General features: G+C 40.7%; 2 protein-coding genes across 3 annotated transcripts in view; one reads left to right on the top strand and one right to left on the bottom strand.

Moving 5' to 3' along the window:
* HSPBAP1 (HSPB1 associated protein 1) overlaps positions 1-15,845 on the bottom strand; it is a 60,537-nt gene extending 44,692 nt beyond the window's left edge. Inside the window, exons 1-2 of one of the 2 annotated variants that reach the window (XM_006743387.3) lie at positions 14,956-15,845; positions 1,273-1,458 (exon numbers count right to left, since the gene is read on the bottom strand). In XM_006743387.3, coding sequence (XP_006743450.1) covers positions 1,273-1,458; positions 14,956-15,019 — 250 coding nt within the window. In that variant the 5' untranslated portion in view covers positions 15,020-15,845. Of the gene's footprint in view, positions 1-1,272; positions 1,459-14,664 lie in introns of both variants that reach the window. The other variant, XM_031039226.2, reaches the window with a different exon arrangement.
* A 392-nt stretch (positions 15,846-16,237) lies between these two features.
* SLC49A4 (solute carrier family 49 member 4) overlaps positions 16,238-18,284 on the top strand; it is a 71,103-nt gene continuing 69,056 nt past the window's right edge. Inside the window, exon 1 of the mRNA XM_081833025.1 lies at positions 16,238-16,891. Within this exon, the coding sequence (XP_081689151.1) occupies positions 16,549-16,891 (343 nt within the window). The 5' untranslated portion in view covers positions 16,238-16,548. The remainder of the gene's footprint in view (positions 16,892-18,284) is intronic.

Genomic DNA, 18,284 nt, shown 5'->3' with positions numbered 1-18,284 from the left:
TGACTAAAATCAAGAAAGAAAAAGCACAAGCTAAATTTTTATGTGCCTTTTGCTGGTCTAGCGTTTAATTTTAAAATACAGTAAACATTTTGGTCTGGGATTAGAATGAGATGCCAAAGAGTTTTAGGTATTAATCCTGCTCTACCTGCCATGAATACAAGGGGGTTCTAGACACCAAAAACCAAGTAATTCTTGAGAGATGTACGAGAAGGTCAACACAAGAAAACGAAGTTTAGAGAAGCTAGAAGGGAAACTGGGTAATTTTCTAGTTCCTTCTGAGTTATTAGATATTCATAGAGCCACTTCACAGCAATGCTGCAAACATTAGACTACCAAACTCTAGACACCAAACTACAAAATAGAAGTTATACACATTCTAAAGCCAGACAATCGTTATGGACTCCTTTAGATTAAAAACAGCGCTGTTTCTTTCCTTTAAATTAACTATTTTTAGAGTTAACAGTAACTGTGTTATCTGACTATAAGGCAAAATATCAAAATGTTACAAGTCTCCAGGGAAGAAGAAGAAGCTGGCAAAATCTAATTGCTTAAGAGGATGAAAAAAAGACAGCTTTACATACTTTTCATATTTATGCAGTACTGTAGAGGTCAGGCAGCTGAATAGAACAGAGAGAGAAAATTACAACCAAGAGTAAGCACTATAAATATAGTGCCTGAAGCCACAAATAAAAGGACACATTCTACATGAGTCAAAAGTAAAACGGACCATAAGCTTAGTAATCATCTTCTCAGTCACAGGGGAACATAAATAATAACACATTAACAAATATTAAGTATCTGTGGTCCATGATACATGAACAAATACAACTTATAAGGTTATCAACTGTATAATGTTATCAACTACAGGTTTAGTCTAAAAAAAAATTTTTTTTTTTTTTTTGAAGATTTTTATTTTATTTATTTGACAGAGAGAGACACAGCGAGAGAGGGAACACAAGCAGGGGGAGTGGGAGAGGGAGAAGCGGGCTTCCCGCCGAGCAGCGAGCCCGATGCGGGGCTCGATCCCAGGAGCCTGGGATCACGACCTGAGCCGAAGGCAGACGCTTAACGACTGAGCCACCCAGACGCCCCTAAAAAAAAAAAATCTTAACACAAATTGTCCTTCTAAAACTTCCAATAAAACTTTCCTATCTGCAAATGGTCAAAAACAGGATTAGAAATAAAGGATTCTCTAGAGATAAAGAAACCACTGCTAAGAATGTGAGAATGCTACTAAAGAGACATTATTATGATGATTACTTGTAGTCCTACCTGTATCTGTTCTTTTCATTCCCATCCTGAATCGTATCTGCTTGCCATGAAGGACCTCAGAAAGGTGTTTAACAGTCCAGTGTTGTGCTGGCCAATCAAAAGCCATGTTACAGAAGATTGCAGGTTGTTGTAAAGACATTATAATTTCTTTTGCTTTCTCTGGTGTAAAAGGTTTGACGTGTTCACCTAAGAAGAGAAATAGATAACTATAAAGTTATTTCATATAATATGAAGGAAAAATAGCTAATATCATTTCTATTATGATAAATCTTTCTATGCAATTATACTACATTTTACACTTCATTTATTACTATTTACATAAATATTTGACCTCAAAAACTGTAATTCTTAAATGATTTTTTCATATGTTGGAAAATATTTACAATTTTCATGTCAAAAAATGTTTTTAAAAAAGGCTTTCCAACTATATTTAAATTTTAAAAGACACAATTTTCTGAAAATTGTATTTCCTAAATAGAGGGTTGTATACGAAATGCTGATGGGAACTACTCTAGAACTAGAGTTGCTGGAGTCAGGTATAATTCTACTTGCTATATCATGTGTTTACCCAAAAAGACTACTGAATTCATACATCAGTCAAAGGGGTGAGGGGGGGATTCATTCACGATTTAAAAAGGTAAAAGATGTACTAGGATGGGTATCAGTGTTAATCCTTGACTTCAATTGCATCCATAAACAGTATAAGGGATATGGGATATGTACAAACAAATACTGTGACTTACTGAGTACTTCAATAAATTTCACAGAATCATAGACTATAAGTAAATCTTGGATAGGATGTAATGATAAGTATTTGCTAAATAAAAGAACAAGTAAGTTTCCCCTTAAAGACATCTTAAAAGGAAAGTTTTTTGGGAAAGTCAAAAAATACTTCATACTCTCACTCCTGATATATAGATACATATATATATCATCAGCATATATTTATGATTCTCTAGATTTGATTCTCTAGAATAGTCAGCTAAACCCTCTAATTCATTATCCATTCTGTAATTACACTTAATTCAAAAAAATTAAGAAAAGCTCATATAATAATCCAAATTCTTCCATCATCCAACTTTCTTCTAAACTTTCTGCTTTGGGGCACCTGGGTGGCTCAGTTGGTTAAGCGGCTGCCTTCTGCTCAGGTCATGATCCCAGGGTCCTGGGATCGAGCCCCATGTCGGGCTCCCTGCTCAGTGTGGAGTCTGCTTCTCTTTCTCCCTCTGCTCCTCCCCACTGCTCGCTCTCTCTCTCAAATAAATATTTTTAAAAAAATAAAAATAAAATAAACTTTCTGATAAAAGGAAGAGGGATGGGGAAGGAGTCATCAAGGAATTTGAGTAATTTGCACTTGTCTGAATGCAAGGCTTGTTTTTAAAGAAAATGAAAATTTAAGTCAATTTGGCCCCTTTGCTCAGACAAGGGCAAATACTCAGAATCCTTCCCTAAGCCCTTGATGAAAGTAAGCAAGACATGTGAGGACAGTCTGTCATTGTCTACACAGTCAGGGCTCCCAAGTGAGGAGATAAGGGTGGACACTCAGAGGGAAAAGGCAGTAGAAGAGCTGGGGGCTAGGTGGGGGGAGGAAGAGAGAAGACACCCTTGGGTATCTCGAAATGAAGCCCCAAGCTTATCTTTAAGTGCTAAGGAGCCTATAAGGGAAACAGGATGTGACCAGGAATAAAATTTTCTATCCTTCCTTGAGGTTCTTGTTTTCCACTTTTGACATGTTTGATAAATTCACATTAGGGGACTTGAACCATATTCGCCTATAAATGTTAAGTACAAGGTTACCTGGATCGCGACCCACCAAACCTTCCTGGACTTGGAGTGCCTGGATTCCGTGTACATGAAAAAGGGACAAGCCGCATTTTTTATTATATATTTTTTAAGTTTTGCTAGGCTGTGAGAAGCTGTAATACATTCATGGTAATACTTTGTTGTTTGTGGCACATAAATTAGTACTATCCTTTGGCAAACAACTGTAAAAATGAAGCAGAAGTCTCAAATAACCACCCATTAACCTAGTAACTCATGTTATAGGAATTTGCTTTTAACAAAGTAATCATCAGCTATATGAATATTCATATATATTATATATGTATACATATACACATAAAATATCTACTACCATAATATAAAAACTGAAAATATAAACAGCCTAATGTCTAAAAGTAGAAAAATATTTACTGAATATTACTAAATGTTATGTAAATTTTTTCCCGTGGTACCTTATATTCATTAGCAATAAAAATGAGGGCTATGGAGAAATGTGTGGAGAAGCAGAGACTGGAATTGACTCAGAGAGCTACTGTACTAGCCAAGTAAAAAGTGTTACAGTAGGGCCCTGAACAACGTGGGGAGGGGGCAGTAAGGAGGGTAGAGATGGTAGATATATAGAAATACTAAGATAATAGTATCAAAGACTATTACAACCAAAGATGTGGGGTGGGAGGCAGATGCAGCCATAAGGGATATTGAGGTTTCCAGACTTTGTGACTTGACATAAAAAAAAGTTAGAAGCAGCAGCTCATTCTGGTGGGAAGATGAAGAGTTTGGTTTTGAACATCATCATCATCATAATAATGCATTTCTTCATATGATGCTTTACTATTTGCCATGTACGTTTATATACATTAAAACTGCTCATCTGATCATCTAAGAAGCCTACAAAACAGGCAGAGAAGACATTTTATCTCCATTATCCAAAAGAAGAATAGGAAGCTCAGATGTCAAAGCTCAACACACCAGTGACGAACTGGAACTACAGGTCAGGTTCCCTGATTCCAAGTGCAGTGCTCTTTCCACTGCACCATCCTGCTTCCAGAGAATTCAAACTGTGGGACCTACACGAACACTACAAACTCAGGAGAGACAGTATAATCTGAAAAGAGAGGTAAGTTTCGGAAAGCTGTAGACCAATTAATGGATAATAAATCCAGGTGTGCTGTCAGGGAAAGAGGCATGTTTTGGTTTGTGCCTATGTGGACAGGGGTTGGTGGGATAATACCTGTAGTAGAGACTTCTAGTTGCCTACCTTATCCCATTCCCACTTTCTTCTTCCTTACTAATAGAACTCTGCGCAACGAGTGTGGCTGAAAAATTACAATTCCCAGACTCCTACACAGATACAAGCGGCCAGAGATGTATCTGGAAGTTGCCTAGTCAGTCTTTTTGCCCTTAGCCTTCTCTCCTACATTTTGCCTGGAAAACAGACATAATGGTTAGCCACCTTGAGAGATCAAAGGCCCAGGGGGCGCCTGGCTGGCTCAGGTGGTAGAGCATTTAACTCTTGATCTTGGAGTCATGAGTTCAAGCCCCACATTGGGCTTAAACAAACAAACAAACAAAAGCCCAGGAAATTGCAAATCTCAGCTGAAAGAATGCAAAAACATCCATCTTTGTGCCACTAAATCAATACCAGCAAAATTCTACCTCCTAAATCCCTTTACATATAAAAAGTAATTCTTATAGTCAAGATTGTTACTAGTTCATAACTGGTTTAACACCTTGCCTTCTGAGGCTATTGTTTTCAAGGACAACCATATTCTCTCTATAAAATACTCTGTGACTTACACTGAATGAATCATGGCTGGTCTGACCTGTAGCACTCTTTCAGTTCTATAGTTACAAAATATTCAAGCTTTGAACACTTTTTTTCTAGAACTTTAAAGGGCAGATAAAAAGAGAAGCACCAGTCCTTTTGGGGTAGGGAGTCATTTATTCTGCTTATTTTATTTTATTTTATTTAAAGGTTTATTTATTTGTCAGAGAGAATGAGAGAGAGAGAGAGCACACAAGCAGAGGAGTGGCAGGCAGAGGGAGAAGCAGGCTCCTCCCTTAACAAGGAGCCCAATGCGGGACTCGATCCCTGGACCCTGGGATCATGACCTGAGCCGAAGGCAGACACTTGACCGACTGAGCCACCCAGGCGTCCCTATTCTGCTTATTTTAATCAGAGCCAATAGATCTGGCTTTGAACGTTCCCCAAAGAGTTCTCATATTTGGGTAACATATATCTTGCCACCCTTCCACAAATAAATACATGGTCATTAGTAACACATGAGTAGTGTTTTGGCACTACTTTTTGAATAGCTTCAAAGAAATACTTTTTCCTCTAACATAATGCCTTTTAAAAAAGTAGTTAATGATCTGATTTAAAAATCCCAGACATCCCAGAAGTTATTTAACAAGAGACCTTAAAAACTAAAATTTGCTGAGAAAGCACCTGGCCCAGTGACTGGGATATATTAAATGCTCAAACGTTTGCTAAATGAATAAAAAGTGCAATAAAGTGTGTACAGAACAGGCAGTAGGATGCTCACCATAAGAAGAAATTGGCATATTTACAGAATCTCAGGCCTATCAATGAAATAAAACAATCAGTTGGTTGTGACATAAAAGTAATTTGGTTTCTGATAGTTTAATCAACAATGAACTGGGCCATTAAATTAACAAATTAAAGTGTTACAACTTCCTTTAAAGAAGAATGCAATCTACATTGTATTAATTAAATAGCCTAGGGATGCACTCAGTCACTCCAAGCCAGGAATATCTGCAAAGAGCATAAAAATTTTGAAGCAACCCTGACAGCCTTTAAAGGATAAGTATATTTAGGTCTAAACTTGCAGCAAGCAACAATTTCTAATGAAATGACTTAGAAACTGCTGGAAAAAAGATTAGTGATCTAGGTGTTGCACATAGTCTTTTCTCCCTCTAAATGTAGCATGTTATTCTTACAATTTATTAAAGCTTTGGTTTCAACTAATTCTTTGGAGATAGTGAAACATGATTAAAAAGCAAATTGCCTCTTTCTCAGCAATTTTTTCTTTAATTAATGCAAGCTACATGATAATTTGAAACCTAATTTCTCTGAATTTGTTAGCAATCTGCCTTCCTCCATCAATTAATACCTGGCTTGGATTTGTATCTGAGATTTAGAATTCAAGATGAGAATAAGGAAAACTTACCAAGTTTCCAGAATTCGTTCCTAATATTGATAGAATACAACAAAGACAAAGATCCTGAAACTGAAATTAACTCATCTCTCATGTCAGGTATAATTTTAATAGAAATGTTAATAACTATAAAATTTCAATTAAATTTTATTAGATTTTATTAAAATCTTATTTAAAAGTTTTGAGAATGTGACAGAAGAGCAGGTCACAAAACTGGGTCCTGGCATAGTAATCTAAATTATTTCTAAATATATACATGTAAGCCTATGATGGTTTCATCAATCTAACAACTCTGTATATACAAGAAATTTAAAAATTTCTGGAATGGTAGATATTAGGGTAAAAAATAATGAACATCTAGACCACATCAGAAAAACACTGATGGAACTATGCAAGTACTACTTAACAAAATGACTATATTCATACCAAAGACCAAATAGTAAAACTTACACCAACGATAATTTTTCATTTTATAGTCACTATTTTAAAAATGTCAATATACACCAAGAAAATTCTCCTAAAAGTTAATATAAGTTGTTAACTTATATGCTTAAGTAAATGATGCTTAAGTAAAATGATGATCAGTCATAAACCCTTTGAATTTCAAGGTCTAGAAGGTGGTGCCACTGACGAAACCATAAACAGAAGTGTTGAGGCTGTTATGACATAATCTTTCCAATACCAATGCTTGGTGCGATAGTGAACACCCAAGCAGGTTCAGGCTGGGAACAGGAGACAGTTATGTGCTGGACACTTCACATCCTCTTCTTCCCATCTTCTTACATTTGTAACTCTTGCCCAGTCAAGCCAGAAAATCATCTTCTCCTCCTCACGTTAATCCATTTATGCCAGAACTCATAAATAGTACTTGTAAGTTCAAAACAAATACTGGTCCTACACTTAAAGTAAGGAAAAGTACATCTATATTTTAAATGAAATTAATAGTAGAAAGAATAGGGGTGCTCAGGTGGCTCAGTCGGTTGGGCGTCTGCCTTCAGTTCAGGTCATGATCCCAGAGTCCCAGGATAAAGCCCTGCATCAGGCTTCCTGCTTAGCAGGGAGTCTGCTTTTCCTTTTGCCCCTCAACCCTCTTGTGCTCGCTCTCTCTCTCAAATAAATAAATAAAATCTTTACCAAAAAAAATACTGGAAAGAATAGTGTCTCAAAGACTAAAATTCTTTAAAAGGCTCCAAAGTATCTTCAAAATTTCTACCAAAATGTTTCCATCTAGCTCTTCAGAATTCCACTAGGAAAATTTTCTGTATTTCAAAATAAAATGGCTATTTATCTTAACTATTCATCAAAAAAATTCAACAGCAGTCTTAAAAAGATATCTGCACACTCATATTCATAGCCACACATTTATAATAGCCAAAAGATGGAAGCAACCCAAACATCCATTGACATCATACAATGGAATATCATTCAGCCTTAAAAAGGAAGGAAATCTTGTCATATGCTACAACATTAATGAAGCTTGAAGACATTATGCTAAGTGAAAAAAGCCAGTCACAAAAAGACATATACTGTATTATTCCACCTGCATGAGGTATCTAAAATAGTTGAATTCATGGAAACAAAGCAGGATGGCAGTTACCAGGGGCTGAGGGGAGAGAGGAAAGAAGAGTTGTTTACTGAGTACAGAGTTTCAGATTTGCAAGATGAAAAAGTTCTAGAAATCTGTTTCACAAAAATGTGAATATACTTAACACTACTGAGTTGTCCACTTAAAAATGGTTAAGATGATAAATTTTCGTCATTTGGTTTTTACCACGGTTAAAAAAATTCAACAGTATAGTTTTTTTGTTATTTGTCCTTATCAAATATAAAGTACTTAGCTATACATGAATTATATATATATGCTCTAGCATGGAAAATTGTTTACATAGGCTTTTGCTTTTCTTTAAACTCCCCTGCCTCCTCCTGCCAATTTTTTTTTTTTTTTTAATGAAAAAAGAAATGACAGAGTATGGCATCTCCAACTGAGGAGGAGTAAATCCAGTCATATAGGAATGTCAGCTCTCTAAGAAACTCAAGTCCCTACAACTCTGGAATGAAATTTTTCCTTGGGAATGTCAACCTTAAAACAGCCAGTTATTTTACCACCAAAACGCGCTTATTTGGGAATAGCAGGGGAATTACAATTCAGGAGAAGCAAACTGACTTTCGGAGGGAATTGGGAAGTTTTGAACAAAAGTTCATTGGCAAAAAACAAGAGTTGGAGGTTGTGGCGGTTTCTCATTGGCTGCAAGGGGTGGTTAGTCCGTTGTTGCTGGGGCAGGGAGGGATCTTCCTTCTTTAAAAGCAGGAGATAAATTCTTACATGAAGTGTCCTCCCTTATCAAGTTACTTCTTATCTGCCTTCTTCCTGCTGATGATATGTTTACTCATTTCAAGAAAGACTGGAATAAGAGTTACTAAGAATACATTCTTCTCTTCATCAAGACATAAACCTGGCTACAATTAAAGCTACCAGAGCCCAAGAGAAAAACATAACCTCAGTCTGAAAGGTAGAATCAGATTCAAAGAACTGCAACTTTTAATTTCACTGAAAAGCTTCAAACAATGTGTGATCCTCTAACATCTCACAATCAGAATTTAAGTTGATTCTTAACATTAAGTAGTTTCATGTTCGTTGGTTGGTTTTTTAAGAATTTATTTTAGAGTAATTCTAGGTTTATAACAAAATTGAGAAGGTACAGATTTCCCATATATCCCCTTCCCACATATGCATAGGCTCCCCCGTTATCAACATCATTCACCAAAATGGTACATTTTTTTTTTTAACCAGGATAACTTTTTTTTTTTTGACACATCATAATCACCCAAAGTCCATAGTTTATCTTAGGGTTCAGTGTTAGTGTTGTACATTCTACGGATCTGGACTAAAATATAAAGACGTATAACCATCATTATATCATATAGGGTATTTTCATTGCTCTAAAAATCCTCTGTGCTCTGGCTATTGATCATAACCTGAGCAGCCAAAATCAAGAGTCAGACACTCAACTGACTGAGCCACCCAGGTGCCAAGGAAACAGATCATCTTTATTAAATAAAATATTATGAACTATAAGCTATAATAGCAGTAACATGGTTCTTTATTTTGCATTTTTAAGGTCCCCTTTTTCTTTTTTTTTATAAGTACATTTTTTTTTAAGATTTTATTTGAGGGGCGCCTGGGTGGCTCAGTCGTTAAGCATCTGCCTTCGGCTCAGGTCATGATCCTGGGGTCCTGGGATCGAGCCCCGCATTGGGCTCCCTGCTCAGCAGGAAGCCTGCTTCTCCCTCTTCCACTCCCCCTGCTTGTGTTCCCTCTCTCACCGTGTCTCTGTCAAATAAATAAATGAAATCTTAAAAAAAAAAAAGATTTTATTTGAGAGAGAGAGGGAGTGAGAGAGCAGGGGGAGGAGCAGAGAGAGAGGGAGAAGTAGATTCCCTGCTGAGCAGGAGCCCCGACAAGGGGCTCAATCCCAGGATCCTGGGATCATGACCTGAGCCAAAGGCAGACACTTAACCCACTGAGCCACCCAGGGGCCCCTAGGTCCACTTTATTTTCAAATTAAGGATTCTAATATATTTGATTATCAATATGATCATGTTTTGCTTTTAATAACTTTCAAGCTGTTACTTCAAAGAGAAAATATCACATCCTTGAAGGCAAGACGATTACTTTTCTATCCCTAGAGCTTAGCACAATGTTTGGCATAAACTGATGCTAAATAAATGTTTTCTGAATTCACACCTCATTTTTAGCAATGTATATAAAATATTGAAGTTTTATTAAAACTAACGACTTGTTTTCTCTACTTCTCCAAAATGAGCTCTTGAGCACAATCAAAAACAGTCTCAAAACAAAGGGATCCACAATGTGTGGAACAAAGGTCCACAATTCCATGCTCACCTCCACCAGGTTCCTTGCCTGTTCCCAGCATGGTAGTTATCACTAGCAGATTCCTAATCACCCTCGCCCCTACAGCAACCATTCTAAAGCTTCTTCACTTTCAAATTCCCAATACCTCTCTCCACTTCCTCACTCTTTGAGGTGCCTTGCTCTATTTTTTTTCTTATAACACTGAAACCCATGATTTCCCTCTTCTTCACATCAACATTTCTGGTTGACCCTGCTCTTGTTTGGTTTTTCAAAGGACACAATCTTCCTTCTTTTCACCTGCATTCTCTGCTACCAATTCTACTCTAGTAGAACCAGTCTGTCTCCTCACCTTCCTCCCTGCCCTCTGGGCCTTATGTGACTCAGGCTTTTCTCCACTCACTCCTACTCCCAGCCTTGACTGCCAGAAATGGCCTCTTCCATTCGTTTCCATATTCAAACTATACCAAACTCAAATTACTCTAGGAAGTACAGACCAATCCAGTTTGCATTAGCTCTTTCTTCTCTCAGCCCCAAAGCACTGAAGGTGTGTAATATTTACTTCCCAATTAATTCCTTCCTGCTTGTGGATATGTCTTATACTACAACTCTTTTTATCTGCATCTTTTCCCCCCAAACTATATTTACAAGCTATTTTAAGGCAAGGTCTGTCTTCTACCTCACTGTACGAGTCTTCTGTTTACAATATACATTCCAATATTTTTTGATAATGGACTGGTAGTAAGTTTGCTCAAAAATTAACTTTCTTATGACTCCCACAATATTCATCATTATCCCGAATATACTGACCCTTTCACATTGTGTATTTAATGTATGCATTTTTTTTTTTTACCCTTTGTTCACATAAGCCTTATGTAATTTAAAGCAAAGCCTTCTCTTCCGGTAGGATTTTCTCTATTTAACTTACTTTGTAATGGTAATAAGCAGTCATCCCAAACTGGTGATTCTGGGGAGGATGACAGTTTAAAATGTGATTGAAAGTTCCACAGATAGGATACTGAGAATCTAATACAAAAATACGAAGTCACCTGCAAAAATGTGTATTTATGCTGCATTTTTCAGGGGAGCAAATCCGTATTTTCATCAGATTTTTTTCCCTCCTTAGGACTTCAAAATTAAGAATCACCAGTTTCTTCTGGGGCACCTGGGTGGCTCAGTCAAGTTAGATGTCCAAGTGTCTTAATTTCGGATCCGGTCATGATCTCAGGGTCGTGCGCTGGAGCCCTGCATGGGGCTCTGTGCTGGGCATGGAGCCTGCTTAAGATTCTCTCTCTCCCTCTTCCTCTGCCCCCCACCCATGCTTGTGCTCTCTCTCAAAAAAAAAGATTCACCAGCTTCTTCAAAAAGTTAAACATGGAATTATCTTATAACCTAGCAATTCCAATTTTATATATATGCCCAAGAAAACTGAAAACACATGTTAACACAAAAACATGTACATGAATGCTCACAGCAGCATTACTCATAATAGCCAAAAAGTGCAAACAACTCAAATGCCATCAACTGATAAATGGATAAACAATGTGGTATTACCATACCATGGGATATCACTAGGCCTTAAGAAGGAATGAAGTATTGATAAATGCTAAAACACAGATGAACCTTGAAAATACTATGCAATGTGAAAGAAGCCAGACCCAAAAAGCCCCATATTACATGATTCCATTTGTATGGAACATCCAGAGTAGGCGAATATCCACAGAGACAGAGAGTAGATTAGTGACTGCCAGAGGCTGGGGAGAGGGTCTAATTGGGAGTGACTACGAATAGCTAACAGGTTTCTCAGTGTGATGGAAATGCTCTGGAATTATAGTGGTAATGGCTGCACAACTTTGTGAACATACTAAAAACCAATGAACTGTATACGTTAAAAGGGTGAATTTATGGAAAGTGAATACTAAATCTAAAAAAACCTCTCCTTTTACCCAGCTGCATGCTTGATATCTTTTGCATCATCTTTCCAAATCTAAACTCTATGCATTCACTCATTACTCCCAACCACCTCCTTTTCTTCAGGTTTCTAATTTACGTGTAGTTTCTCAGGTTGGAAAATTACAGAGCTCTCTAAGTTCTTTTCTCTCAGTTCAACATCCGTCAGTCACCAATGCCAGGCCTTTCTTTAATAATAAAAATGGTTGCCACTAATGAATATGTAATTCCTGCCAAACACTATGCTAGATGACCCCCAATTATCTTTAACTCTTACACTAATCATGCATTTTACAGAAGACAAAATTGAGGCTTAAAGAGTAAGTACCTGTTCTTTAGTCTTTCTCCCTCCCATCTATCCTCCTGATCCTCCTAAAATCAAACCTGATCATGTTACTCCCTTACCTAAAGCTCTTTAAAGGCCTCCTACTGTCATAAAGTCCAGACTCCTTAACTTGGTATAAGGTGCCCTTCACGATCCCACTTCCCTCACCACTTCTAATACCCGCTTCTTTCGGTTCCTGGACCATGCCATGCTCTTTCTCCTCCTGCCTTTGGACTTGGCACAGAGTTCCCTTATTCATTCACTCAACAAATATGTACTAAGTGTCCACTATGTGCCTGGGCTTGGGCCATATGGTGAATAAAACAGATATAGGTCCTGCCCTTAAGGCACTTAAGGTCAAATGGAGGAAACAATAATAAACAAGTAATTTCAGATTGTAATAAGTGAAATGAAGGAAGCAGGAACAATAGATGTTAGGAGTCAGGGGAAAACTAAAACGACTGTTTTAGATAGGTTGGTCTGGTAAGAACTCAGGTGGTGACATACTCTGAAAGCTGAAGATTAAGAAGCCAATTATGTGAAAAGTAGACAAGAGGAGGAGGAAGTGAGTGACAACAGATGCTCCTGGAGCCATAAGCAGAGCCCAAACCAAGGATTTCTGTAGGCCATGGTTAAGAGTTTGAATTTTAAAGATTTTATTTATTTATTTGACAGAGAGAGACACAGCGAGAGAGGGAACACAAGCAGGGGGAGTGGGAGAGGGAGAAGCAGGCTTCCCGCCGAGCAGGGAGCCCGATGCGGGGCTCGATCCCAGGACCTGGAATCATGACCTGAGCCGAAGGCAGACGCTTAACGACTGAGCCACCCAGGCGCCCCAAGAGTTTGAATTTTATTCTAAGTGCAATGTAATTCATTGAAGAGTTTTAAGTAAGGGAGTGTCACTTTTTTTGCTGAATGGAGAAGGGATTGGAGGGGCACAAGATAAAAAACAGGATCCCGTGGCCTTAAGATATAGCAGTGGTTTAGGTGAGAAATGTGGATCATCTGGACAAGGGTCTGATAGTGAAGGTGGGGAAAAGTAGACAAATTAGATGCAGAATTGACCTGACTTGCAGTCACCCATTGAAAGTGAGAAAGAGATGAAGAGAGGATATATAGAGTTTGGGGAATTGTCATGGGGGGAAGTAAGCTTACCACAGAAATAGAATCAGAGGATCTCAGGCCCATGCTGAATGAATATTCATGAGGTTGATCATTTTCATTTTATACTGTCATCAGTTTGCCCAGGACTGTTTCCAGAAAAATTCAGCCATGTAAGTGCAGGTGTAAAGAGAACAAAAGGTTGGGTTCATCAAGAGTATGAGTTCTGCCAGAAGAATAAAAGGAAGGGAAGGACAAGGGAATGGTGCATCTTCAGAGGAGAGATCATGACAAAATAGAGCATGCATTATAAACTGGATAAGGGGGTACAGATGTACAGAAAATGTAAGAATCAATGGATGGGAAGTATAGATGAAGTTCAAGAATTGTATCCTAGGGGTGCCTGGGTAGCTCAGTTGTTAAGTGTCTGCCTTTGGTCCTGGGATGGAGTCCCGCATCAGGATCCCTGCTCAGTGGGAAGCCTGCTTCTCCCTCTCCCACTCCCCCTGCTTGTGTTCCCTCTCTCGCTGTGTCTCTCTGTCAAATAAATAAATAAAATCTTAAAAAAAAAAAAAAAAAGAATTGTATCCTTGGGGTACATAAGGGAGTTTATAAGGACAAGAGACTGGTCAGACAGGACAAAATTATAATTGTTTCCTCCGCTTGGACTGGTCATTTCCTGCTCTAGGTAAACATGAGTACTTGATCTCCAATCACAGCCATCCTGTTTTTCTGCTCCCTGTCTTCCCACAACTCCCCCGCACTACTACCTAAGTTTGTCACGATCTCATTCAATCTTAAAGACCCACCTCCAACTACTCCTTCCTTGAAGCATTTATGTTTTCCCCACAGGGATCTCTCCTCCTGGTGACAGCCTTCACCCAGTGTGTACTGCTAGTATTATTCATATTACCAGGTATTAATCATTCTTTTCCTTTCTAGGCCCCTTTACTCAACTGGAAAAAAAGCATTATTATAAACAATCAGAAGTCTCTAGATTCTCCAGTAGCAGTACCCAGAACTGTGCCAGGCACGGAGCAATCACTCAGTAAAGGCTAACAGAGATCTCTGGCACAAGGGCCCCCCCAACCTCACTGGTTACCTAAGGCAGGGTTCCACCAAAATCTAACAAAAGCTCATAATCTCTCTTCATAGAAGTCCGAGTCCCAGATATTTCCATTTACCTCAAGAGTGGGCTCCACTTTCACAGATTTAATTTTAATCCATTCAAATCACCCTCATGCGTGAATCAGCCCTGGCAGGATGTGGGGATACAGGGCCTGCACGATGACTGGAAATCTGGATGCCTCAATTTGAGAAAAGCCACGTTCACTAAAAAATAATAATTTCTTCACAGTTTAATGCCGTGTCGGAGAGACGTGAAATAAGAGCTAGACCAACAGGCCACAGGAGAAGTGCCAAGAATGAGCTGGCACAGGGTTGTACTCATGATCTGACTTCAGCCTGGCGCCTACCTTCCACCTGTCCAGCTCCAGCTTCGGGGGCCGTTTCAGGGGTCGTCCCCGGGGTTGCTGCCATGGCTAGCTCCGCCCCAACCCAAAAGTGGAGTGGAGTGGGAGTGGGTTCAGAGGACCGCCAAAAACCGGGCTCTGGAGTCGCAGGACAGGAAGGAGCCGCGCTAGCAACTCCAAGGCTCCCCCGGAAGCACCACTCACGCGGCAGTCACGTGACGGGCGCTGGGCGGGGCCACGCAGGCTTGTTTTGATTCCCAGGTTGTTGAAATGTCAGCACGTGGTCTCGGCTGTAGCGCTTTGTATCTCCCCCAGAGTTTAGCCTTCTTTTTTTGTAGTCTTTTCTTGGATTAGTTTCTGCTCCCCGTCTTTTTTAGTCAGGTCCTTCCTATCTGCCTTGCCGCTTTCCTACACCCAACAGTATTGGAGTTTTAGGGGATGGTTTGCAGTTCTGTGGGGCTCGGAGCAGTGGAATGGGGGCTCCGCCTCCGCCTTACTCTGCAGACGCTCTTACCAGGAGAGCTAACGCTTCTCTTCCACCTTTCTCGCCCTTCTGGCAGCAACATGACTCCATCTGTTTTTTGTGGCTTCTGGGGAATACGAACTTCAGGCAAACGTCCTTTAATTGCTCTCTCCGTGACTCATTTCCCGACCCACACAAGCCAAATCGCTTGACCTAGGGTTTCAAGGACACTAATCGACAGCTGTCAGGCTTCTGGATTTGTATAATGAAATAAACAACCGGCTGCTTGATCAAGAGATCAACCCCCACCCTTCTCACTTTTCGTCTGGTCAAAATTGTAATATCTGGAGATGAATCTAAGTCATTAGGGGCAGAAATCTCTTAAGTCTTAATCAACATATCTTTATTGCTAGCCTATTAATGACAGGCAACGCGTAGAAAGATACCTATATCTTTTTAAATTACATAGGAATGTAATTGGCTAGTTTATAATCTCATTGGGTATGTAAGACAAAGGGTAACTGAAAAAACTAGGCAGTACTTACTGTCTGTAAAAAAGAAATTATTTTCAAAGGGCAAATCCAACAGCTCAATCTTACCTTATCTCCCCCTTTAATTTCTAAAGTTAGAAATCCAACAAAAATAATAAATCCAATATAGAAGCAAGCAATAGCTTAAGTGACCGGAGGTATCCGAGTTGTTTATCTGACACGTGATGTAAACTTAGGCACTTCCTCCAGCAATCCCAGGTTCCTTGCCCAACCTCCTCTTAACACAGCCTTTCTGGGAGTTTCCTTTTCCCCGGCTCAGCCGCGCTCCTCCCGCCTTTTGGTTTCTCCTTGTCCTCCCTCAGGGACGGGGGTCTTCACGCCCTCTACCGCCTCAGTTTACGCTCCAGTGCCCGCGAGGGGACTGCCCCAGAGCGGTACCCCGGCCTCCTCCCCGCCCGCGGCACCTGCCCCGCCTTCCAGCCCCTGGCCGGCTCGCGCGGCGCAGGCGCACCGGGCGCGGCTCAGAGGCCGAGGGCGAACACAGCCTATTCTGCCTCCGCCTCCTGCGGCCGCATCCGCGCGGGGCTGGTCGGCGGCCCCCCGGACCGCGCTGGGCAGAGGCCCCGCGGGCCGCGCGTCGCCATGGGCGCGGGCTGGAGCAGCGAGGAGGAGCGGCAGCCACTGCTGGGGCCCGGGCTCGGGCCTGCGCCGGGGGCTGTCTGGAGAAGCCGGGAAGCGGCGGCGGCGGCGCTGCCCGCGGCGGCCCCGGGTCCCGGGCGGGTGTACGGGCGCCGCTGGCTGGTGCTGCTGCTCTTCTCGCTGCTGGGCTTCGCGCAGGGCCTGGTCTGGAACACCTGGGGCCCCATCCAGAACTCGGCGCGCCAGGCCTATGGCTTCTCCAGCTGGGACATCGCGCTGCTCGTGCTGTGGGGACCCATCGGCTTCCTGCCCTGCTTCGCGTTCATGTGGCTCCTGGACAAGAGAGGTGAGGAGGTCCGGGCAGCGCCGGCCGGCGCGGTCACTCCGGGGAGAGCCAGAGCCCGCCAGCCGCCGCCCTCGGCTTCGTCTTAAGGGTTATGTGAGGTGACCGAGTGTTGCTGGTATCCCATTCCTGACCAGGAACCCTCCGTCCCTAAAGCGACAAATATGGGGAGACTTCTTTGCAGATACTGTATTTATGTTTACATCAAGGCCCATTACGCAACAGCAGAGATTAAGTGATCTCTAAATGTTCATGTTTTTGCACAGTGTGGACATCAGAGCATTCCTGTGCACGTGCTATACGTTTTTTCACACCTGACCAAAATGACTGATGCTTTGACTTCAAAGGGATTTGAGAATGTTGAGGGTGAAAGGTCAGAAAATAGACTGATGATGCCCAGATACAAGGAAGTATTTGGCTTTGCATAATAGATGACTCCAGCCCAGGGCTTTTGGGAAACTCCGATCTGAGTGCTTTGATTTCTCTAAAATGGTGCAGGGCAGCTTTAAAGTGTGTGTTTGTGACTAGGTGGTTGTGTCAGTTGAGATTTATGACTCTCAGATAAAGCGTGGCAGATGAATGAAGACTCTCTGAGGAATACTCTGAAGAGACGTCTCACTTTACCACTTGCCAGTGTGATTCTGTGAGGAGAAAAAAGAGGTCATACAACTGAATGATAAGGCATTGAGTTATACCACATAGGTATGGGTAAATGATTCATGATCACCGTGATGTAGCTGCTGACAAAGGAGGACCGTTTTAGACATAGAAGTATAGCATCAAACAGAAGGAAGACCATTGACAAACTGGAGCACTTTTTAAAAGTGGCGTGACAAGAATAATGATGTAAAAATCATGTGTAAGATTAAGGGAACTGGGTGTGTCAACATTTACAAAGAAACTTGAGGCAAAATACAAAATATGTGAAGGTCAAGTAAAAGAGGAATTAGACTTACTCTGTGTAGTTCTAGAAGGAAGAACTAAATTAGTGAAGCTACAAAAGGATATAACTCAAAACAGTAAAGGAAGAACCTTCTAAGAACAAAAAGGTGTCCAGCCCTGGAAAATGTGTCTTGACTGGCATAGAACTTCCAGATAGAGTAGGTACTTTTGCAGAGGATGTGTGCTAGATGCTGAGGAAAGGTTTCTCGTACTGAATGGAGGTTTTCTTTCCTTTTTTTTTTTTTTAATTTTTTAAAAGATTTTTTATTTATTTGCTTGAGACAGAGTGAGACAGAGAACAAGTGAGAGAGCATGAGCAGGGGGAGAGGGAGAGGGAGAAGCAGACTCCATCCCAGAACCCTGGGATCATGACCTGAGCCCAAGGCAGCCGGCTAACTGAGCCACCCAGGCGCCCCCTGAATGGGGGTTTTCTTTGTTTTTTTTGTTTGTTTGC

This window comes from Leptonychotes weddellii, chromosome 1, assembly GCF_054177405.1.
Source record: "Leptonychotes weddellii isolate Sample4059 chromosome 1, ASM5417740v2, whole genome shotgun sequence".
Lineage (NCBI taxonomy): Eukaryota > Metazoa > Chordata > Mammalia > Carnivora > Phocidae > Leptonychotes > Leptonychotes weddellii.
The sequence above is the reverse complement of the archived record's forward strand: the minus strand, read 5'-3'. Positions and strand labels throughout refer to the sequence as shown.